Here is a 25,671-nt window from a genome sequence, read left to right on the forward strand (position 1 = left end):
GTTAACTATACATCTTTCTTAGGCAGCCAATTTTTGCCAGTCCCTGGAGTTGTTACCTAAAACAGGTTTGCTGTACACATGAGGTTTTTCACACCATCGATCTAGAAAATATAGTATTCTAAAAGCAAGTTAAGTCATTTGGGTTTTACACAGGTCTTTTTAAAGAATGTAGTTGCCATTTTCTTTGGGGGACTAATAAACTTTCAAGTGGCATGTAGCAATTAATAAAACAAATGACAGGCCCTCTGTACACCAATACTAAAAAAAAAATTCTAACCCTATAATGAAGTATGAAAACAAAATATAATAAACTTGTATAAAACAAATGGGGTCTTTAAACCATCACTCACTAGCATGTTATATTAACATGGCAATCCAGTTATACAATGTTTCCACATAAAATCAAACCAGTTTATTTTCTAGAATGCAGTAATGCTGATGATCAGTTTTAGCCCAGGGCACTGACCAAACATGCATAATTTTAGAAGGAGCCATGATAGTGAAAATCTGCCTGTACCTCCATAAAGCAATGGAAACAAAAGAAAATCTACTAAAATTTATGCAATTGGAATAAGAAGGTAGGCAATGAATGTACTACATAAACAAATTTATATGAGGAAAAAATATATATGTATAGAAAAAATTTTAAAAGGGGATATTCAAAATTGTGTAAGCATGGTTAAGTCTCTCCACGGTGGCACCGGAAGAGCCTTGCAGTTCAACTCTTGCTACGAGCTTTATTCCTGACACTCTTTTAAGATTTAGGGATAAGATTATTCTATCTAAATTCCTGTGAAATTTAGAGTATCTGCCCCTTAGGGTTGTCAAAACTGAGGCTGCTAAAGAGAAGTATGACGATCAATTGATTTGAGCACCTATGTCCAAGAATTTCTGTCTGAAGAAACTGTGAGTTGTAAATTACTGAATTCTTTGTCACCATTTTTTTTTTCTTGAATGAACTCATGAAGTAAGAATCCAGTGTGACGAAAACACAAGATTTCCAATACTTGATCCAGGATCTCTACAATACACAACAGGGCATAAAGAAAGAGGCTAGACTTGGACCTAGTGTCATTACTCTGTGACTTTGTCAGTCACAATCTCTGCTTTAGGAATTTTTAAAATTTTGTCATAGGAATTTTGGAGGGGTTGATGTGAAGATGAAATGAAGTCACATATGAAAGTGCTTAGTAAGCTGAAAATGCCTGCATAGATTATTTGGTGATATTAATTCTCCTCTGATAGTACTTGAGGGGCCAAGGGAAGGTGTGACCCTCTAGCACTTACAGCTGTGTCTAATCTATTTTACCATATTTGTATTTTGGTCTTGAAGCTCATTTTTATGACTCCATAGTTCACATGTTTATAGTACAGTATTTAATTGAACTTTCTGTTATTTGTATCAAATTTATATCTCTGTATCTTGAAAGCTCCAGCAACAACAACAATCACAACAAAAACTGATAATAACCAGCCATCACTGAGAACTTACTCTGTGTCTAAGATAGTGATAGGTGCCTTTAATTCTCCTATATTCCCCACAACTACCATTTTTATAAAGAGACACTAAGACCCTGAGTGCTAATTAACATTGCCTGAGGGGATGCACAGAGATGCTCACTTGCCTTACTTTCCACATATTGGAGGGTGTGTGATTATATTCACTGTGATTCTTTACCCTATCAGACTGAAGAGTGTGGACCTTTGTGGATAAAGCTAACAGTATGTTCATCAAATCACTTGCTTTTTAAAAAATTTTTTTAATATGTGGCAAGCAAGTACGAGAATAGACTAATTATTTTTGTTTTTTGATTAATTGTATGGTTCCTTAAAAATACTTTTATGTTTTACGATGCCTGGGAGTTTGTTAGTCTTTTCTAGAATGTTTTTATTGCGCTAAAATATACATAATGTAGAATTTGTTGTGTTACATACACAGTTCAGTGGCATGAAGTACACTCACATTGTTGTGCAACCATCACTACTGTACTCTCTCCAGAACTTTTTCATAATTCCAAACTGAAATTCTGTAGCCATTAAACAGTAACTCCCCATTTCCCCATTCCTCCAGCCACTAGTAACCACTGTTCTACTTCCTGTCTTCTATTTATGTATTTGACTATTCTAGGTACCTCAGGCAATTGGAATCATGCAATATCTGCACTTCTGGGTCTAGCTATTTCACTTAGCATAATTTCTTCAAGGATCATCTATGTGTCAGAGTTTTAGTGCTTTCTAAGCCTATTCCAGCGTATTTGTAGACTGCATTTTGTTTTTGCCCACATTCAGTGATGAACATTTGGGTTGTTTCCACCTTTTGGCTATTGTGAATAATGCTGCTGTGAACAATGTAAACTAATACCTGTCCAAGTTCCTGCTTTCAATTCTTTTGTGTTTGTAGGCAGAATATTAGGCTTTTTTTTTTCTACAACAGAATATTGGTATTGCATCTTTGGAGAATAGAATTCAGTAATTCTCTGATCCTTTTATATACCATCAGTTTGAATTTCACCATTCAATAAATACAGTATAATAATTTTATTCTTTAACTGCATTAGACTGCCCACACTGAACAGATTATACTGGTTTACATTCTTCTTGCCACTGCCTTTGCAACTTGGAACATTAGTCTTTAAACTCCATGGTAACAGAAATTACTTTCATTATAAAACTGGTTTAAATCTTTGATATACATTAAAATATAGAAAAGATTTCAAGTTCTCAAATTTTAGAGAAAAGAGGAATTTTCAGAAAGAAAATTAAAATGTTATCTTTCACTTGATAGTAATATATAAATAAATACCTGTTAACATCAGTTTAAGTTAATAACATCTTCCTCTGACTCTAATCCATAATTTAAAATTTTAGATTTTTGTAATTCTTTACATGCTTCTCTGCAGTTCACCATATACTTCATAAAAGTAAAAATAAATACACTTCAGGCCAAGCTTAAAATCTGAGTATCAAAATTTGGAAATATCTATTCATATAAGCAAAGACAATAATTTTGCTCAAAAGAAAGCAGAACTGTTTTTCATCCAAATGGATGAAAGTTATTGTCTTTGTATCCAGTCAGAATGCTAAAAACTTTTATTTTTGGAGCAAACCTTATAAATAATTTATCACATATTGTTACAATTCAGCATGCAATTAAGGAATGTAACATAGTGTATTAAATTATGCAAAAATATAGCATAAGAAAGACATGACAGAGGATTCAAATACATAAAATATAATTTGCTTAATAATAGACATTTTCATGACCTATTTTCCCCACAACAGGCTTATTAAATTTAAATTAAATATTAAATCTTTGCCCTTTTATCTCCTCACACTTTATGCATGTGTTGCGTGATATGAATTTGATGCTGAATAAAAATACATTACTCAGATGTATAAACTGTGGTACACCCAAGCAATGGAGTATTATTCAGTGCTAAAAAGAAAGAGCAATCAAATCATAAAAAAAGAAGAAAACTTGAATGTGTATTACTGCGTATAAAGGGACCTCTGAAAAGGCTACATACTGTATGACTCCACTACATATGTGACGTTCTGAAAAAGGCAACACTGTGAAGGTAGTAAAGAGATTAATGATTGCCAAGAGTTAAGGGAGAGGGAGGAATGAACAGGCAGAGCACAGAGAATGTTTATGTAGTGAAACGATTCTATTTGACACTATAATGGTGGACAGAAAGTACACCACCAAGAATAAACACTAATATAAACAATGTACTTTGTTTTCTAATGATGTGGCAATGTAGTCACTACAACAAACGTGCCATTTGGGTGAAAGAGTTTGAAATGGGGAAGGCTATGCATGTGTGGGGTCAGAGGGCATACCGGAAATTTCTGTACCTTCCCCATTTTTCTGTGAACCTAAAAATGCTCTAAAAATAAGTGCATTAGTTTCCATTCTAGGCTCGGTTCTAGGCAGTACACAAAGGCAAAGTAAATGATCTCTATATTTCTTTTTCTAGAGCAATTCTTACTGATTCCCATACCTAACTGGCTTTCTTTACAGAATAAATCACAAATTTCTTATTTATTTTATCCTTAGATAAAACCTCAAGGAAACATCTTTCACAAATTTATGTTAGGGTTCTTTTACGGAACTTTCAAAGTTATTTTCTCATTGAATGAAATGTTTTAGGGTGTGAATATCGTCAGATGCCTATAAATGTAGCCTGTAACACTTTTGGTGATACGAACTAATATTTATGGGCCACTAGGTGCTAGACATTATGCTGCATAATTTACACATTTAGTTTTTTTTTTTTAATTAAAGTATAGTTGATTTACAATATTGCCTAAATTTCAGGTATACATCATAGTAATTCAGTTATTTTTTTGCAGGTTATATTCCATTATAGGCTATTACAAGATATTGGATATAATTCCCTGTGCTGAACAGTAAGTCCCTGTTGCTTATCTATCTATATGCAAAACAGAAACAGACTTAGACATAAAAAACAAACTTGTTACCAAATGAGGAGGGGGGAATTTGGGATTAACAGATAGATAAGCAACATTTAGGTTTAACTACATAAAATTGTTGGATGCTTGTTTTTAATCTATACAAATGGCAATTTCATATGGCTCATTATAAGATTTTTGTTTTAGCTCATTTATTCCTTATGAAACCATGGGATGGTAGTATGACTGCTTTTTATTTAACAGATGATGAAACAGAGGCATAGAGATGTTAAGCATTTGCCCAAGGTTACATACATAGTAGATAAGCAACAAAGTCAAAAATGAATTTGGCAATTTGACTTTTCAGGTTGTTGAATGAGCTACTGCACTACATTGCAACAAGGTAATACACAGTGAAGTGTTCTCTATGGGCGGTTGGCTTCACTTCTGGACTCTTTCCCTTTGACAAACTACCCAAAGGCTATCACTACTCAAAGTATAGCCTGATCATAAACAGTAACACGAGCATCACTGAGGGCGGTTAGGAATGCAGACTCTCAGGCCCTAATCCAGGCCGACAGAGTATTGAATCTGCATTGTAACAAGATTCCCAGTTGCTTTGGTAGGTACCTTAAAGTTTGAGAACTAACTAAACTTTCTTAATTTTTAAGACTTAATGAGCATATGCTAAACAATTAATTTACATTCCAACTGATAAAAAGAAAATGTATGTACAAGTAATAAACATGCCCTGGTTTAGGTCTCCTTACTGTGTTCAATGAGAAATAATATTTTATATTTTATTTTGGTTCCAAAATGAATCTTAACAGATGCATGCATCCCTTCCCACCATTGTTTCTCTGCACAAACCTCTTTAATATATTCAATGAATAGGTGCCTATTATGTTTCAATATCCATGAGATTGTGTCTTCCAGCTACTTCACTTCTTAGGATACACACAAATCACAAAAGGTGGTTTTCCCTTGTGCTCCTAGAACTTTAGGACTTCAGATACAATCCGTGACACAGTGCCATGGATCATTTCTTCCCACTAGATGGCAGTAACGGCAACTTAATAATACATTTTATAAAGCAACTGCCAGCTTGCCACATGCACAGCAAACAATGACTCTTTGTGTGAGAGTTTCATGAATTGCTGGGTTTAATATAGGGAGCAATGACTTAGTGACAAATTAGAGAACACTTTTCTCTATTGATGTCTATATTTAAATTTCGTTAGGCTTGCTTTCCAAGATTAAAAGCAGTCTTGTTTGCATATCTCTTACTCCTAGCTATAAGAATCAGCTATTATGAATAATTTCTGCTGATAAGCGTTTGAAAATAGACAGGTAGTTGCTAAAATAAGATACTTTGTTAGCATAACTGTCAATAAATCATTTTGTTAGTCTAGTTTTTAAGGAGACTTTTCTATTTTTTTCTCTATCAAAAACTATGCGTGTATAATTTCTAAATGCAGAAATTCAAGATTTTCAGGAGAAATCACATATTGGGTTGATAGGTTCATATTTTATTAAGTTTTTTCCTAATAAATATTTTAAAACATCACATGCAAATGCCATACTATAGAAGCTAAGCAAAAACAATGAGGAGAGAATGGGTTTATAGTAAAGTGATAATAGGATTTTATAAATGTGATTCTGTTGACATTCTATTTAGTATTTAAATATGACTTCTTGCATTCAGAATGCTTTCACATAAATATTTAGCAAGTATCTTAAAGAAAGGGAGAAGTTTATTAATTAAAACATAAATCCCTTTGGGGATATAATTATGCAACCTCTTTGTAATCTTGATGTTTCAAGGGAGTAGAAATACAATAGATTTTACCACTGTTTGGACTTGTCCTGTAATGACCCTATATTAAACTTAAAGTGCTAGCCCAGTGCTTCTCAAACTGGTGAAGAGCCAGAGGATTGTTTTTCCCGAACAGTCATGGATAATAAAAATGAATAACTAGAAAAACTAAATTAAAAAACACTAAAACATGCATATGCTACTATTTGAGTCTACAGACACAAAATTAATCTGTCAGATCTTTATAAAATTTTCTAACGGTTACTGCCGATTTTTACACTTATATGCTTTCTGTTTGGTATCAGACAGGTCTTAGAAGGGCCTCTCAATAGACAGCGCTTTGCACAGCACTGCTCTGGACTGCTTCCGTGTTCCTAGCCGGGTGAGGCTGCCTCTACCGGGACTTAGGTTTTAAGTAACCACACAGAACAAGAAACAAGACCAGTCAAATACATCCTTGAAAACTCCTAAGGAAAGAGCCAGTGTGAAGACCCACCTGGGGTCTCTAGAATAGTCTAACAAAGGCAGGGCATTTTATTTTTCTTTTTAAATTTGGTTCCTTTGGCCATCCAGAAGACTAGAGTTGGTTTGCTTTAAGGTACTACGTAGTACGAAAAATACTTCTATTTAGACACTGGATGTATTCACAGCACAAGATGGGTACTCAGAGTCTAACGCTTCCTGGCACAGAGGCTAATTCATCCTCCCCGCTGGGGCTCAGCTGAGCCTTTGCCTTCTTTCTCTCTGTCTCCCTCTCTCACCCCCTCCTCTGTCCTTTTTTCCCCCACTCCAGATTGAGTACTGATGACCAAACTCTCTTCCAGGGCCAGATCTAGACATTACACAATGGCAATTTACACTATTAGCAACAAAAGCAGAACACTTGTCTCTGCTTGCACAATCTAACAGCTTCTAGACATCAGCTGAGCTATGTATGCTCACTTGGTGGCAGAAGGAAAGGCCACACAAACAGCTTTCGACGGTGACATCTTTCAGAAGGCACTTTGGTGCTAGGCCAAAGACAAATAGGCCGGAACTTATGTCTTTATGTCTGAGATCTCAATTCTGCTTGGCTGTTGTCATACTGACTTTCTAAAGACCAGTAATTTAATTTCAAGATCATTCCATAAAGATTTATGAAAGAATATTATGTAAATATTGATACATACATTTTGAAGGTGTTTGACATATGTCAAACTAACTTTTGCAGCATATGTTTTATATTTAAAATACAAAATGAGCTCAGTGTCAACTTTTATTAGTTAATCATATGTAAGTTAGCTGAGACCAGATTGAATTTCACCATTAGATTATTTCAGATTTGGCTTTAGATATGCAAGTTTATATATCATTAAACTGGAAATGTTTACTAAAAGACAAATACTCAGGGAGTCATTTTATATTTCTGAGCATTACTAATACCTTTTATGATTTTGTATGGTCCATATGTTTTCCTTCTAGTTTAATGTACGAAATGTGGAATATATTCAAAGTATGCTTCTAAAGTATATAAACTGCGTTGCCAGACTTAGATTAGAAAACAGGAATATTTTATCTGCACTAGTATTTCTCTATTCGACTTAGTGGTCTGCTTTTTGTTTGTTATGTCATATCAAAGGTGTATGTCTTAAAATATCAACCAGTGTTTGAAACTCAAGTTAAAATTAGCACTATTCATCAATCTGCTAGGCTTAAAAAATAAAAACAAAGCCCACTCAAAAAAGCAAAACAAACAAATTACTCACAAAAAATTTTAAAACCACACAAAACTGTGTACTCTACAAACCCTTTGTTAAAAAGCTGCCCTCAGGAAACTAAATAAGTAACAAGTTGAAAAAGAAACAAAAATACTATCTTTGTTAATATGCTTCTCTCCACATGCTAAGACATGGATTTCAAGAGTACAGCTAATGTTATGCAGGTTGTGTGCATGTGTGTGCCATCTGTATTAATTTAGGCTGAATGTTGAAATAATTGTACAAAACATCAATACACAGGAGACAGTTCTATCTCAGGATTAACCGGTGCTCAAAAGAGTCAACCTAAAATGGATGTACATATTTGGGTTTTCAGACCAAATTTTCATATAAATGAGAGGAGGAAAGCTTGATTAGGACTTGATTTTTTAAATGTAAATAGAAATAATGCAAATAGATTCGTTTTAGCTGTTATTTTTATAAATTCAACTTTGATCATAATTTATGAAGTAACTTCAGAATGAATAAAGTATTAGATGTTACACATACTATTTTTAAACAATTCTATGTGGGATGTAGTAGGCTTCCGAATCTTTTATGTTTGATTTTTAGCAAGGAATAGAAGCTTACACTTGTAAAAACATTTGAGGGTACTATGATTTTTCCTAAGGTCATCTGTTATGCCTTTTGATAACGCCAAGGGTGATGATAATGATGACCAAAACAGTAAAGATAACAGTACTTACATAGAAATTACTATATGCCAATATAGTGTTAAAGATTGTACACATATTATTCTATTCTGCTGGGAATATTAAATAAAGTATAAATCAAACATCATGGTATTCAAATCATTCTGTTTAAAAGCACTGAGTGGATGTCAGTTTTCTCTTCCAAAGTACTCTATGTGTTCAACTGATTTCCCACTTTTATCTCAGGTTATTCTTTACGGAGCAAAGTACATTCTCAAAAATGTAAATCAATTCACACTTCTGATCAAAATGACTTCCCATTTGACTTAGAAAAAAATCCAATATTCTTAACATAGCCAACAAGAGCTCACATGACTCTCCCCCACCAATACTGGCCGCTTTGGTCTTGCTCAAATACGCACTCTGTCCTTGGAGACAGTGCTCTCCTAAAACAGTGTTCTCTCCTTGGGAACTCGCTCTTCCCTTGGGCTGAGACGCTCTTGCCCAGATAATGTGTGGTAAGGGTACTCCTTCACTTTTTCAAATCTCTCCTCAGATGCTACCAACTCAGAAGAGCCTTCTCCAGCCTAAAATAGAAGAAATCCTCCCCCTAGACTCCCACCCAACTTTATTTTTATTTTTCACATTATTTGACACCACTGTTCACTTCTTAAATCTTGATATCCTGCTCTAACTCAGGCCTCGGGTCATTTACATCTGGCCGTCTGTTCTGGACTTAAAACATCACTGAGATTTGCTGCTCGGGGCAGTATCTGTGCCTTCTAACCTGGGGCTGTGATAGGAGGAGGGCACTCATTCAGATTTTTGTTTTCTTTAAATAGAAGTTCATCTGCCATAATAAGGAATATTACGTATATTATCCTGAAGGGACAGCTATGAAAAACAAGCTGAAGAGCAATGTTCTTGGTAGTTTGTTTATAAAAATAAACAATTAAAAAAAAACCCCTTCTGACACAAAAAGGACATAAAAATGTGCATTTGCACTTTCCGGGCCTGAAGATAGAAGCTCACATGAGTGAGGCAGAGAGTCACATACCAACTGTGACATAGGCTACCTCAGAGAGGGGGAGGGGACCAAGGTGGGGAAAGGGTTAGCAACTTCTTTTCAGCAAATCTGTTTTGAGTTTTGCAACATATTGCTTTTACAATTACATATCTATATAATTATATAGATTTAAATTTTTGCATATAGTCACACAATTTACTTATATATATTTATATAATTTATTTAGATCTATTATATATTATTATATACCTACATAACATATAATTACATATCTATAAATTACATAATGATATATTATTACATACCCATATAATCTCTATGTGTATGTATTTGTATGTGAACACACATAACATATACTTAAATTCACTGGCTGTTTTTAATTTAACATTGTTTTCCTGTGTTTTATTTTTGAGGCTATCTTTATTAAGTATATTTTTGTATCAGCTGTCTTCGGGCAAGAAATGTTATAAACAAAAAAGTATATCTTGATGTCAGTGGAGGAGGTAAATCTGTTACTTTAAAATAACACTTTATTAACGCATTGGTTGATAATTTTGCCAAGACAAATATTTTAAATTATTCTAATGAATCATGAGTAAAGGCAAAATATTTCCTCTAGTCCGTTGCATATGATGTATGTCCACTTCAGAAGAAAACATATGGCTGAGCAAAATAGTTTAATATAAACATGGAGCATTAAGATACATGGTTTGAAACAGCAATGGTAATATATAAATATTAGATGTAAGTGTGTTACTAACAAGAGTCATCTAACTCAATAAAAAAAGGGTTCTTATCATACCTATTTCATCTGATTTAATAAGTATATCTGATCAACAAAAGCTTAATCCAGCATAAACATTAATTACTTTCAGCTCAGTAAAAGAAAAAAAGAATATATTATTGTTACTATAAAAATTCTGAGTTTATGAGCATTTGCACCAAAAGGAAAAACTGTTTCAGGGGGAAAAAAAAGGATATTGAATTAGAAGGGAAATACTTCTGTTGATTTTTCTCAAAAAAGGACTGTACTGAAACTTGCCAAGTCCAAAAATTATTGACTAGCAGAGTTTAGTTAAAAATATTTTGGCTTCACACAAAAATATATTTTGAGGCCTAAGAGTTCTGGTCACATTCTGCGCCCTACACTAGCATACAAAATTAGAAGGGAAAAAAATCACCACGTATGGTATGATATGTTACAGCAAAATATTAGAATATGTCTTTCACATAATTAAGACTTACTGTTATTTGCAAGTCATCCCCTTACAGTGTCTTTTTAATGATCAATAACCTGAAAGGAAAATAAATAAATAAAGACATGGTCATCATTAAAAATCTTCATGAACTTTGCTAGGATAGAACAATTTAACTGTTCTCACCAAAACAATAAAAATAAAAAGGTTATATATGAGACAAATATGTAAGATGAAGGATGTATTAACTAACTAGATGGCGGAATCAGTTCACAATATATCCACATATCAAATCACCAGGATGTACACTTTAACTGTCTTAAATTTTTATATGCCACTTATACCTCAATAAAGCTGAAATTAAAAAAAAATTCTATGAACTAACATACAAAGTGTTCAATTTACATTTATTAAAAAAATCTTAAAACCAAAATATTCTCATTAAAATGGGGGGGTCTAAAAGATTTAAACATTGCACATTACATGCTATCAGTTGGAAACACCTTCCCTATAATAAAATCTATCTTTCAGATTCCCTAAAAACTACTTCACAATAATAGTATCAATAATATCAATAAAATACATTGCTAGGAGTAATCAATCCAATTCACTGTAGGTCTGCTTTCTAAATTTGGAAATATACAACTTTCAAACATCAAAATTCACAGTGGTTAAAGTTAATAAAAATGTGAAACAGGTCCAAAGTTAAATTTATGTAAATTGACTTTGAAGTCAAATTGTGTTGTTGCTGTTTGATCGTTATAGTTGTTTACAAAATACCACAAACATTTTATAGACAAAAGACTGTCATACGGGTAAACCTACAAAACTCCACCAATTAATTGCTTTAATATTTCGAATTTCATATAAAAAAGTTTTTGAATCACAGGGTTATTATTAGAATTTTACTTTTTAAATACATTTTTAAAGGTTAATATTAAAATATATCATCAAAAATAAGTCTAATGTCTAAATTTTTAATATCTAAAATGCTATATTTTAGCAACATTTTAAAATAAATCATTTTATATGCTCTCTTTACAATTAATTTCCTTACCAATATTATTTGCTGTCATAAGCATTCAGAAATTATTCATCCATAGCAGTAACTAAAATAATTTAAAATGAGATGAAGATTTTGGAAAACATATGCTTACTGATGAGGTTTTACAAGCTATATTTCAACTCAGTGAGAGTCTACAATATTAACAACATGATTAACGGGCTAGTCCAGTTTTTCAAATAGCAGAATATTCATGTAGGCTGTAGAAAGAATGTTTTCCTCCTTTGACCTAGTTCATTCATAGTTGGCAAAATATTTGGAAACTAAAACATTAAGGAAGTCTAGTCTTCTTTCCAGACCATGAATATGCAGAAAGAGGAGAGCAGAATCTAAACTTCTAACCCAATGTTTCAAGATTTTCATTTTAACTCAGTGTAGTCTTTTTTGTTTTAAAAACATTACACAATATGTAAGCAGTTTAATTACATATTTTTGGTTTAAATAACTACAAATAATTCTTGATCTATTTAGTACCAAAATAAATAACAGAAACATTTAGAAAAAAATCTAAAGTAAACTATTAAAAATCAAGTAGTAATACATCTATATTTGTTAAGTAAAATACAGTAAACTCCTACTCAGTTTTATTTATTTATTTTTTGTACTCCTAGTAGAACATAAGGGGAAAAAAACTAAAATCCATAATTGATTGTGTTAGTGCCTGTTAATTTACTTTAAAATGCTCCAGTAAGTATGGTATGAAGTACATTAGTTTACCGTTAATTTACAAACTTAAAAAAAAATTAGTTAAGATTTGAAGAATTCTGGTCAGGAAATCACTCTCTAAGTTGGTTAAGATTTGAGGTTTCTGATCAGTAGTTTGCACTCCCAGGGTTAGCTGTGACAAATGCTACGAATCTCCAAATACTGCTCTGTGACTATATGTGGGGGGCTGGTAATTTACAAAGGGCTGTGACAATTTTTCATTGGTGAGACAATGGTGATCAAGATGTGTGACTGGCTAGAAATACTGGGCAATCATATCCCCACCACGTGAACGAAGCATAAGAGTCTCAGTTGAAGGACAACAGGCTGACATCTCTGACACCCTAGCTGTAGAATTCTATTTAATTTCTTACCCACCCCTTTACTTAGAAGGCAGCTCCTTCACCTGGTACTATTACATGACTCATTCTCCTGCCCCCAGAATATGCTGTGTTGCCCAGCAGTGAAATTTTCCTGTGTGCTGGATGACATGCTGAAAAGGACAAAAGAACAGAAACCACCCCAGATTTTTGGAATGTGCTATTTGACAGATTTCCTACCTGATTGTTAATAAAAGTGTATACATTTGCAGAAAATGGCTCTGTAAGTTTTGCTTTTGTTTTGTTTGTTTTTTAAACAAACTACCTGGTAGCAAAGTTGTAAGATCAAATTAGCTTAGGTCGATTCATGATATCAGCCTACTGAAGGGGAGATAACAAAGGTTCAAGTAACTTAGTCTTGCTAGTTGAAGTAAATTGTGCTGCAGTAAAAACCAATTCCCATCCTAGTGGCTTAAAATTGCAAAGCTGATTTCTAATTCACACTTAGCGTTATTGCAGGTTGGCAATAACTCAGGTAAGTAGGAAAACAGGGCAGATTCCATCCAAGAACAGGGAAAGATACAAGAAAGATGAAGGAACACTGGCAATTAAATGTTCTGGCCCCAAGCACAATACTTATTGGCCTCAATGCCTTTTCTGGCCCCACGTAAATCACAAGAGGTCTAGGAAATGCAAAATAATTCTATTATGTGCCTAGCACAGGGAGGGGATCAGAAATATTTAGCAAACTTTAAAAAGTAGCACAGCAATTCAATATTTACAATTGAAACAAAGTTTTTCTGTTTGAACAGTATTTCCCAAAGCCACAATATATCCTAAAATTACACTTTTTGAAAGGAAAAACCGGACTAATTAAATTTGGCTTTGCTATTATTTAACTAATGATTTAAACCTTTATGACAGAAATCAACTCAATTCTAATCTAAGCAACCTAGAATATTAGTAGGCAGGTTTAACTAAACAATATAAACAATCATTTAACAAGGATTTAAAAACGGTTTTGAAGTGGGAGACTCTAAGAAAAGATTAGAAAGATATACTATACTTATACTTATCCGCTGTAGTATGAGTGGCTAAATCTTCATGTGCATACCACTAACAATGCAGATTCCTGGGCCCCTAGACTAGTATTATGATTTAGTATCTGAAGGCAGGATTCTACATTTTACAATACACCAATTTAGTTCTGGTGCAGGCAGTTCTCGGTCCTGGAATCAGATTTCAAGAAGTGATGACTAACTGATTGGTTCCAAGAAGCAAGAAGCCAAAGTATGAAATTGAATTGGGGAAAGAGCAAGTAGGGCTTTGATCAATTCATGGCAAATTTTTCTTACTGAAATTATATTATTAAAAAAATGTCCCAAGAGAACATCTGACTCTGCAGTCTCAACAAGATGCGATAGCGATGTGAGGACGTTGCTTTTCTACTCTGCGTGAAAAACTTGAACAACCGGTATGTAATCAGTGCCCATTTAGATTATGAAGAACAGGAGTCTATATTCTCTTTATAGATAATACTCAAATTGATCTCTCTAATCCAGACTGCTTTCCTGAGTGCCAGACTCAAATATCCAACTTTCTGTAAGACATTTCCATTTGGATAAACCTAATAAACATCTCAATCTTAAATTTCCAAAACCAAACATTTGACACTCACTCCCAAAACTGTTCCTCTTGAAACCATTTCCAATTCAATCAATGGCAGCTATACTTTCAATTTGCCAAGTTAAAAACCTAGAAGGCATCCTTGATGTATCATTTTCTCAATCATTCAACAAAGTGTTTGTCAGTGCTTCCTCTGAAGATTGCTACCAGAATCTGACCACTTACTGTCTCCTCCTTCACTACCACCCTGGTCTAAGCCACCATCACCTCTCACCTGGACTGTGGCAAGGATCTTCAAATTGTCTCCTCAGAGATCTTTTGGGACATGATTATCAATTATGTATTTATAAACAATAGATAAATAGTTATTGTGTTATAAAAAAGGGGAAAGAAGGAAGGAAGGAGAGAAAGAACTAAAACAAGGAAAAGAAGGAAGAGAGTAAAAAAGACAGAAGGAGGAAAGGGTGAAGAAAAGGAGGAAGGAAAGGGAGAAAAGAAGCAAGGAAGAAAGGAAAGAGAAGGAGGAAGAAAGCAGCAGGAAGAGGAAGAAAAGAGGGAAGGAAGAAGAAGGAAGGAAGGAGAAAGAAAGAAAAAAGAAAGGAAGGAAGGAAGGAAGAGGAAGGAAGAAAGGAAAGGAAGGAATAGTGAGAGAGAGACAAACAAAGCACTTTCCAAGGTGCCTGGAACACCTTTTGCTGACACATCTTCTCATCTCCCTCCCTTACTTCCGTCTGGTCTTTGAATAAGTAGCACCTAATCAGGGGCCCTGCCCTGAATATGTGACATAAAATGGCAGAACAACTTTTCCTCTCTAACCCTTCTGCTTGCTCTATTCTTTATAGCACATTCTTCTTTTTAACCACCTGGCATTTATACGTATAGATAGATATTATTGTTGTCAATATTTATTACTGTCTGTCTCCTTAAGGACATACACCTTGGCTCAGTTTCTATGTTCCTATCACCAGTTCCTATCACACTGTCATGTCACATAATGAACTAATAAAATCTTATTGACTAAAGAGACACACGATATACAAGCAAATACACGAAGAAAGTAATTTAAGGTAATGAAAAGCGCCATAAAGCAAATAAAGGATGGTGAGTGACCCTATGGGGGTGGGGTGTGGCGACCAGTCAGTGGTGAATATCTCAAGAGGTGATATTTAAGCTAAGGTCAGAATGATAATGCAATTAGTACAGTCTGCACATGCATAAAAGTTCATTACAGGATAAAAGAGAAAAGCAGCTTTGGATGATTTTAGGGTTTTAAAAAAGAATGGGTAAGACAAGACAATTTTTAGATGTGTTCTCAACAAGTGCACAGTGAGTCCTAAAACAATGGAGTAAAAAAAGATGATATTTCATTCAAAGGAGACAGAAGAGGAGGCAGACTGGAACACCCCTTCCAATACTCCTCCCCAAAGAGGGATGAGGAGGAAGAGAAATAATTCAAAGGGGAATTCTTATATTTGTATGGACCTTTATACTTTCAAAGTTAACGTTTTCAAATTTATGTACTGTATTTATCTCTCACCATGAAAGACCTCTGAAAATAGGCGAAATGTATCATTCCCAACATTGAGTATAAGACTTACAGAGGTGAATGCCTTATCTAAGGTCAACAGACCAGCAAGTTAGTGAACGAGGCTTACCCAGCAGCCAGGTATCCTCCCATAGCCCAGTACCTGTGACCACAATGCTATGCTGCTTTGATGAAAACTGGTGAAAGATTACCTGGAGGTTGCCAATCTGCTCTGTGTGAACTCAGTTCATACAACTGATTTGAGTTTAAATTCCACACACTTGAATTAAAGGTTGACTCTGAACACATGGCAGGAAATCCAACAGTAACATTAACTTTCAAAGACTCCTTACTGCCCCCTAGACTAAGTACAGACTCTGATAGCTAGCATTCAGGGCCATCACAGTGTGACTTCTTTGAGAATCTCCAGTTTTACCTCATACATACCTTAAAAAAGTATTTTGAGAAATTTTTGCCCATTTCAGATTATTTGTTCAAGTCATTCAACATGAACAAAAGTGAGGAGAAAGGTATGATTTGCTCCACCTGCAATATCTACCCTTTGCTTCCTCTCATCTCCTTCTGTCACAATTAAGTCATCTTTGAGAAGACTTCACAAACCCTCAAATTAGCTGTGGTTTTCACCTTTCACATAGCCTTCTTCAAAGTCTGATGACGCTAGTCGCATCCTGCCTTGTACTATAGTGATTTGAGGAACTGTTAAATATTCCATTCCCCAAGTACAATACAAATGGTTTGATAAAAGACTGTCTCTTCTGTAACTTCTTCACTTTTATATTCCTTTTGCAGAGAATCTACCACATAGTGGAGAACTAACAAATATTTGTTGAACTGGGTAAAACTGATTCAAAGAGAAAAAAATACAACCTTCAGATGAATCATCTCAACATTCTATCCTGAATGGGAGAAAGAAAGAAAAGAGAGAAACAGACTATAGACTGAAATCAATAAATAAAATTATTTGCGAGAATAAAGAAAAGTAGAAGTGGAAAGAATCAACTGTATCTTCAGAAGTTTGCACAATATATGGTGCACAGTAAATAATAAATACTTACTGGAAGAATAAATGAGTGAATAAACAAAAAGAGGAGGATATGTGAGGACAAAGAATTGTTAAAAGATAACCTTAAAACTGCCATCATTTCAAGCCAAATAAGCAGACATCAACAGAAATTAGGTTACTGCTTTAAAATATACTATTTAAAGGACAAGAGAAAATATCTATCTGTATTGTCTCCTCCTGTGCTCTTTTGTTATAAAGCACTCTGTTAACTGATTTAATTTGAACCACAGAACAATTTCATAAAGAGGCAAGAGAAACATGATTCCACCCATTTTATAAATAAGGAGTAAGATCAAAAGAATAAGTCTCTGGGTTAAGATCAGAATCAGGGGCAGAGTCAAAACTAGAAGTCCTTGTTAGGAGTCCTCTAACTCACTGAGTGCATTCTAACTATGCTCCACAGAACAGAGCATTGCACCCTCTAGGGTTTTGTTAGAAATGCAAAATTTCAGACTCCATCCCAGACACCTGAATCAGAATCTGAATATTAACCACATCCCCACGTGATCTGAAGTAATCTTTAAGTTAACTGCTTTCCTGTTATAAAATTGAATATAAATCTGTCTGCCATCATAGACATAAATAGCATGATGTAGTTTACATTTATATATATATATATCTCACAATAGAAGAATTGTCATATAGAAATGCTACTGTTGTAGAGAAAGAAATTATTATTAATTATTATAAATAATACTCAATATTATAATAAAAAAATTAAAAAGGAATATAGTTTAGGTCCATGAATGTGTCTCTTAAAAAATATATATATTTAAAGGATGTCTCTTTTTAATTAACACAAGTCTGAGCAGTCTATTGGGCATATTAGGGATTCTATCATGTCTTTGAGAAAAAAGCATACTAAAGGGAAAACAAACTAATATAGCAAACACAATAGTTGGCCACCATCTGTAACAACAAGGTATTGAAAGATGACTATTTCAACACATGTTAACATCTGGGGGTTTTACACACACATACACACTCAATAGCTGAGTAGAATGGATTTGATGCTTAACAAAAATATGAAGGTTGTGACATGGTAATTAAGGGAACTTGCTTTTGGTGACCTTGTGTTAGTAATAAAAATAAAAATTTTTGGAAAGCAAGGAAATAATGGAATCTAAATATGGCTTGTAATAAAACATGTACCTTTTACGCCTCAGAGAAAGGAATGGACAAGAGCAGGAAGTTCATTTCCCCTTTCAGAAGGGTGAGAGGTTATTTTATTTTGCATTTTTTAATACAGAGATAAATAAGTCATTTTTTAAAAATGGTTGAAAGTTCAGAGCCGAGTTTCATACTCAGTTACTACAGCTTTAGAATGTGAGGAATTCTGCATATATTTTAAAAATTTCCTATTGCCATCTATTTTTTTTACCTCAATAAAAATATAAAGGGAACAGAAGGGAAGAAAAAGTAAATGGACAAGAAGGAGGGAAAGGTGGGGAGCAAAGATGTTCCAGAAAGAAGAGAAATACTTACAAAAGGGAGGATAGTTGAGCTAGGACCAGAGAGATGAATTAAATGTTTCAGATAGAAATTTTTAAAGAACAATTTTGTGCTATGGAAGGCAAGATAGTGTCTTATAAAACATATAAAAGGACAATTTTTCCTTCTAAAATTGAAAGATGACAGTGCTTATAAATTTGTAAATAGTGCTTAGAAATTATCTGTCAAAAACCAAAAGTATTTTTATTAAATACCTTATATTAAGTCCTTTGAAAACCTCCCATGTGTAAATATTCTGCTTTAATGTTTTTTCAAAATTGTGAAGTACTGGTTGAAGGAAAGGAGAGTTCCAGGTTATATGGCGTAGGGAAGAGGATTTTCTAGTGCTAAAATTGTGTGTTATGTCCAGTATGGTTGATATGATGACAAAGTCAAGCTTTTCAAAACTTTTGATTGGCTTATGATTTCTCAGCAGTGTAATATCAGTTTATTCAAATAATTTTTTCCAACTGCAAGAAACATTCAATTAGTATTCAGCACATATTTCCTTTCATACACACACAATATTGTCTAAATTGAATACCTGATACCTTATGATAATGATATCATATGATAATGAGGTTTATCTTATGATAATGGTGAACAGCATCTTTGTTTTCATAAATAGGATGGACAGCTGGTTTCTGTGATTCGTCTGTTTCCACTTACTCTTTATTTAGGTCAGTATTGAGAATCGTGTCCTGGCCATGTTGGCTGTACTGTTCATTACTGTATTTGTGAGTATGAAGCTCTCTCTCTGCAATGCACCAACACATTTTATGTGATGAGAGTAGAACCCAGAAAGTATATGAGATTCTGGAATTAAACTTGTAGAATTCTTGGCATTCATGATATAGATGTGTATTAGACTTAAAGTAGACAGAGTTGTATTCAGGTGGTTTTCTCTCATGATACCAGTGTATTTAAGCTGCTTTCTGTTAGGGCTGAGATCAAGTATTAATCATGTTTAAATTCCCAATGAATGGCACAATATTAAGGTCAAAAATAGACACTCAGATTAATTAACTAATTTGGGAGCCATATAAACTGAAGTGTATAGTGTTTGGGTGCATGTGATTGGGAAGGTGAAGTAGAACCATACTATAAATCATCCTACTCATTGTCACAAAGTAGGTCCCAGAGACTCTTCAAAATATGCCACCACAGAACACATTTCTTCAAGCAATAAGGTCAAAACATATCCACTTATGATTTTAAGTCATTTATTATTTAGACAAATATCTATACTGATTACTTATATTTAAAGATTTTAGCTATAGCCTACCCACAGTAGTTTAATTGGTAAAAGGTCAAATGGAATTAAGTGGCTTGTCTGTAAAACAATGTGTATTTCTCCACTCACAGGTTTTCCATTTTTGCTTCTTCCTAATAATCCCACCCAAGAGGTCAAGTAGGCTAATACTTCTGAAAAAATGCCAGAAATTAAATGATTTGCAGGACAGAAGTATAAATTACTTCATGATACCTCATCTCAGTTTTATAAAAGTTCAACGATAGTGAAGCCAATCTGAGTTAGAGACACATTTAAAAGCCGTCTGGCAATTTTCAGAAAACTGTTGTCAGGAACTCACTTAGAAATGAACAGACAATTATATATCAGAGTATATAAATATTTTGTTAGAAAAAGGATAAAAGAATAAATATAGATGTTTCTTCAGGCAAATTAGATAAAGTCAGGAAGACAGACTATACTAATTCCTGATGTAAAAGATAAATATTTAAAGAAAAATTAAAGGGTCTATTATTTTCCATGGATGCCCCTCTCTTTTTTGTCTAATCTTCATAACTGACATAAATACTTTTGTATTTTAGACAGGTTGATAAATAGAAAACTTCTGAAATTACTGACCTGTTAGTGGTCATAACTTACCTACAAAGATGGATTGAGAGAGAAAATTAGATAATGGTGTGCTGGTAAATGTTTAATAACTGATTCTGAAAAAAGGAAAGCAAGCTTTGATTTGTAGCATTTGCTGTTTTCTATGGTGCAAATACTTCTGGCATGGCTGATTTCAAGCAAGAAAATGATGTCTCTTAAAAATGGAGTTTAGGAATGAATAGTCACAATCACCTCATTCAAGCTGATTTTCGCCAGCTACAGCACATCCTTGAAATCAGGTCACATTAAGTTAACAAGTATTTTATGAAAAAAGTTGATAAACACATACATACATATAAGCTAATAAGTATTTTATGAAAATTGATGAAGTAACTTTGGAAAGCGGTGTCAAGTATATATCCCTTTTGGGGATACACTATGTACATTAGTTTTTTGAAAGCCCTTTAAAAATTATTTCATATGAGAAATCTGTTTAACATTGTTTAATATAGCATCCCTCTCATATTTATTTAACTCCTGAATTTTTTTTCTGTCCCAGAACGTCTAGTAACATCTTTCAGAATAATAATGTTTCATAGAATCACATTTGGGAAATGTGGCTCTGGTTACATACTTCTAGTCTCACAGGACACATAGTATAGGCTTTCGGTAATCCCAGATTACTGACAAAAAGTACTCATTTGTATAGAAAGGTCATAAGAAAAAAAGGTAAATAAAGATACACAAGTAAGGAGAAAAATTCTGTCCTGTATTTCATGGGATTGAACTATATTTAGATAATTGTCTTTGGTGCAATTACAGGTTTATGCATTTACCAGAGAGAGATTTTACTGAGCATCTACTATATTCAAAGCACTATCAGACAGTGTGGCAATGAAAATTTTAGTCTTTTTATCTCACTTATATGAATAAATCTTCATTACACAAGGCCAATTTTAGTTCTTCTTTTTTTTGGTTTTCTGTGGGGAGGGCAAAATATACTAATTATCTTAAAGTTTAATTCTGAGGAATGTTAAATCTAACACATCTTGTTATCTGAGTGGAGTTTTTATTGCAAACTACATGTAATATGGACATAATTCTCAGGTACTTAATATCTCAGGGAGAATCTTTCTTAAGGAAAGAAGCTGTCATTTCCCCCCCTAGATACTCAATATTAAATGTCTATCTGCATATTAATGTGTTCAAATAATAACCTTTTAATAACTATCAATCTGAATACGATAATTTCTCCAAGTTTATATACATCCACGTGGCAAGTTAGTGTAATTTATGTTCAGATATAAATATTCATAAAATTGAGTATGTTTTGAAAAACAAAAGAGCAAGACTAATGGTTAAATGTTAACTAGAAAAAAAAAAAAGAAACTCAAGAATCCAGCTATTTTGCAACAGATTTCACATAAAAGCCTCTTTTTCCTTTAACCACAACCCACAGATTATCATGCAATACTTAAACTTGAGTGCATTTGCTTTTGTTTTGTTTTCCTTTGGAGAACTGAGAGGTAGATTTTCCACAGAAGAAATAACTGGCACTTGACCTCTGGCAGCAAGTATGATCTGCTGTTTCATCAAAGAAACTCCGATGCTGAATTATCTTAGCAGTACATAAATTATTTAAAGAAACTAGAACACGACTGCTTGAAGATAGTAAGTCCATTGCTTATAATAGTGCATGGATTATTGTATACTAAAATAATAACACTTCAGTAGTTCGTTTTTTGCTCTATATGCTTTCCTCACCATACAAGCATAGAAATTAACATCTCCTTCCATTAAAAGAAACAAAACCACACACATATATTTAGCCATGAACCTAGCTCAAAACGCAGTATGGAAGTATGCATCAGAAAATTTCCTTCTGATTTCTCTACTGAGAGCACAAAATTGTTGCTATCTTGGTTACCAGTACTTAACTGCTCTTGTAAAACTACGAGGTAATTTTCCTTCAAGGTAAGTATTTGAAATGAATATCTACATACAACAAGACCATATGGTGCTCATTTATAGTAACATACAGAGCTTCTTAAAAAATAAATTCAGTGGAAGTTGTTTTATGCCTTGCCCTTTGGAGCCTTCTTTCATTTTTCATTTCCTAATTTTAATAATACACTTGCAGACAAAAATTGCTCAAAGGATAAACTGCATGGACCATCTAGAGTTAATTGTACATCAGTGGAAGAAAACCAAATATGAGCACTTCTAATATTCGGTTATGGTACATTATTAGAGGAACACTTCATCTGTGTTAATTATTCATGTCTGCATTTTATGCAGTTATTAGACTGATCCTTAATATTAAAGAATATGCTGCATTTTATATTTGTCAAATTTTTATTCAAATAGCGTTAGCTACTAGTGTTAAATCATATCACAAAATTTAACTGTAACAACTAAACATCACATGGAAAACAAAAAAGAAACTTTTATATTTGAATATATAGACTCACTGATGTACCAAATAATGAATAAAATATAATTGCATGAATTAGAGACAGAATTAGTATCAGAGGCTAATGGTTTGACACAGATTTGAATCCACTATACGTATATTTCAGAAGGCAGAGGAAAGCCCACACTTTCTTAGCTTTCACTTCCACACCAAGGAAGTTTCTCACCAAACCGCCTAGCTCTCTTCATGAGCTCTAACCACGGAAATGAACACAAACATGGGAAGATCCAGGGCAGGAAATCAAAGAGAATCAGATCAGAGAGAGAAACATTCACAAGAATATATATTCTATGTTATGGTCTGGCAAAAAAAATGGAAATATTTTTAAATGATATTCATCATAAAGTTATATTAACAATAGCTGTATGGTCCTGCCATGGGGCAGGGGGTATTATTTTGACCCCTGACCTCTGGTCACATAAGAGCTTAAGAAATGAAAATCATGTTGATCATCTCTGTTTGTTTTATACAAATTTACTGTCTTTATTTAGACTGGTATAAGAAAAAAAATTCTATTCTGAAATAGCCCAAGTCTAGTTCTTAATAGTCATGTGACTTTTTTTTTTCCCTGCCAGCCATGTGCTCTGTATCATTTTACTCTGAAATAACTATGCGGATTTCAGCTGAACCTGCCTTTGCTTATAATGCATGACATACCCCGTGAGGGAGCCTGAGAACAGACTCCCTTGAAAAGCAAGGTTCTCATAGTTGGCCTGTAACCATGGAAGCAGATGCCGTTTTCTTCTTACCCCTGCTTACCTCTTTGCAGCCTCGAGCTGCTCCCTATTGTTAAAAGGGGTACGCCTTGATTTTTCTTCATCATGACCGAACTTGCCTCTTCTTCAAAGGGCACGATGCTGCAGGTCATTGGTCTAGACTGTTTGCACGGTCCAGAGAACAGCCTTGATGTAACCCTTGCTCCGTCTGAGCCACACCACCAGCCGTGCATCTGTAGACTGTAGGGGGACATTGGAGATCTGTATTTGAAAAGAAGTCTGTCTGATTTTGCCATTGTGCCTTTTCACTCATCGATCGAATGAATATCGAACCTTCTGTCGTTGCATGTGTGAAATAGATAGCTTAGCAAGCACTTTTGTGCCCAACCTGTGCGATGGGCCAAAAGGTTTTCCTTTTCGTCTCAAGAATTTTTTTCTTCAGAATTTATGAATCTCGTGTTAGCTTAAATTATTTATGTGCTTTTATTTTATCCAACTGTTACGATGGCCATTTGCATTACTTCATCAGCAGTGACTTGCTTTTGGTACTAGAAGGAACATTTTCTTTTCTGTCAACTGTTTCCTTTTTTTTTTTCCTTTTGCAGCTTTTTAAGATCTTCTAGCTTAACTCATTTGTAACTAGAAGTGGTATAACTGTATCCTGCTAAGCCAAAAAGTTGAGGTATCTTTTTAAGAAGATGATTAGATGATGCCTATCATTTAACAGATTTAATTCCAGAAAGGTGAACTTGAACGGCCTCAAGGTAATTTCAGTGATTTGTAAGAGTAAGTAATTCAAATAATCAGATTGACTTTAAGTTAAACAAAATGTTTGGTAAGCTCTGTTAAGGGAAAATATTTTCTTTGTTTTTCCCCTTCTAAGAATTTGGGGAAATGTTAGTCTGAAGTATTGAGATATACTTAAAGAGACGTAACTTTATTACTCTGATTTGACATGTTAAATATATTCCACGTATTTATAATATGCATCTTATAGCATGATTTCATTAGAAAGTATACAATATGGAACTACGTTGTTGACATTTCATTTTTAGTACAATCGTAATTTACCGCTTTTCATCAATAGCTGATATTAGCAATAACCGATGGCAACTACCCCACCTGCTAATTCTAAAATGCATTCTTTTTACTGAGTCCTTAAAAAATCAGAATCACTTCAGAATGCCTCACATGCTTATCTTCAGTATACTGCTTGGCAAGCATTGTCTATGTGTATCAGTTTTTATTTGGTTTGGTTTTGTTTTAAGAAACCACTATCTCATACTTCAGGGCATACCTATTTTCTCTAATTGCCACAGGAAAAGGGGAGGTCCAGAACAGAATAAAGAAGGTTATTGTGACAGATGAAACATAACTCACAATGAGTACTCTTTTCATCCAGCCTTAAGTAGCAGAGGATTACTTCCAAGCTGAATTTGGTGGCAGAATGTATGAGCTGATTTTATTAACATATAAGGACAGGCCAAAGGCAGAAAACCTATTTCTCTTCAGCTGGGTGGTGGTTATTTTGTGTGTGTCTGTTTGGGGGTCTTGTTTTGTTCACCTCAAATAGAAGATATGCTGGACAGAAGAGAGTCTGAAGAAACGGAAGGAGCGGGTGGGGGGAGGGTAGGAAATAAGAAACTTAAAGCAATAAAAGTTGGGGTTTTCTGTGCTAGATAATGAAAAATGATGAGATAAATTAATTTTTACATTCTTTGGCATGCACAGGAAATAAAGTCATGCTTTTTTTCAACAAACATATGAGCTGCAAAAGGAGGTAAATTTTATTTTGTAAACTTAAATTTCTTTAGATACTAAATTTTTTACCTTTCTTCATAGTCTTACTTTCAAGTCATTTGTTAGGTTTCTAGATACCGTTAGGTCTTAAATTAGGGCTTAATACTAAACTTTAAATTGGTATATGTTTATTTGGATATTTTATTTACTTTCAATTGTTTGCTTTGTTTTTAATGACAGAATT

At 33.8% G+C, this 25,671-nt stretch overlaps 1 protein-coding gene across 23 annotated transcripts in view; it reads right to left on the reverse strand.

Moving 5' to 3' along the window:
- LOC116662781 overlaps positions 1-25,671 on the reverse strand; it is a 551,908-nt gene that overhangs the window by 256,451 nt on the left and 269,786 nt on the right. For 9 of the 23 annotated variants that reach the window (XR_004318892.1, XR_004318881.1, XR_004318878.1 and 6 more), the window contains exon 4: positions 10,894-10,942. The exons of 4 other annotated variants lie outside the window; for them this stretch is intronic. Coding sequence is in view for 8 of the 19 variants with exons in the window: in XM_032477190.1 (XP_032333081.1) it covers positions 23,717-23,927 (211 nt within the window). In the remaining 11 variants the exon portion in view is untranslated. Of the gene's footprint in view, positions 1-841; positions 1,022-10,020; positions 10,943-23,529; positions 23,928-25,671 lie in introns of those variants that run through there. 10 more of the 23 variants (XM_032477190.1, XM_032477188.1, XM_032477195.1 and 7 more) reach the window with 6 other exon arrangements.

The sequence above is a fragment of the Camelus ferus genome, chromosome 1 (genome assembly GCF_009834535.1).
Source record: "Camelus ferus isolate YT-003-E chromosome 1, BCGSAC_Cfer_1.0, whole genome shotgun sequence".
Lineage (NCBI taxonomy): Eukaryota > Metazoa > Chordata > Mammalia > Artiodactyla > Camelidae > Camelus > Camelus ferus.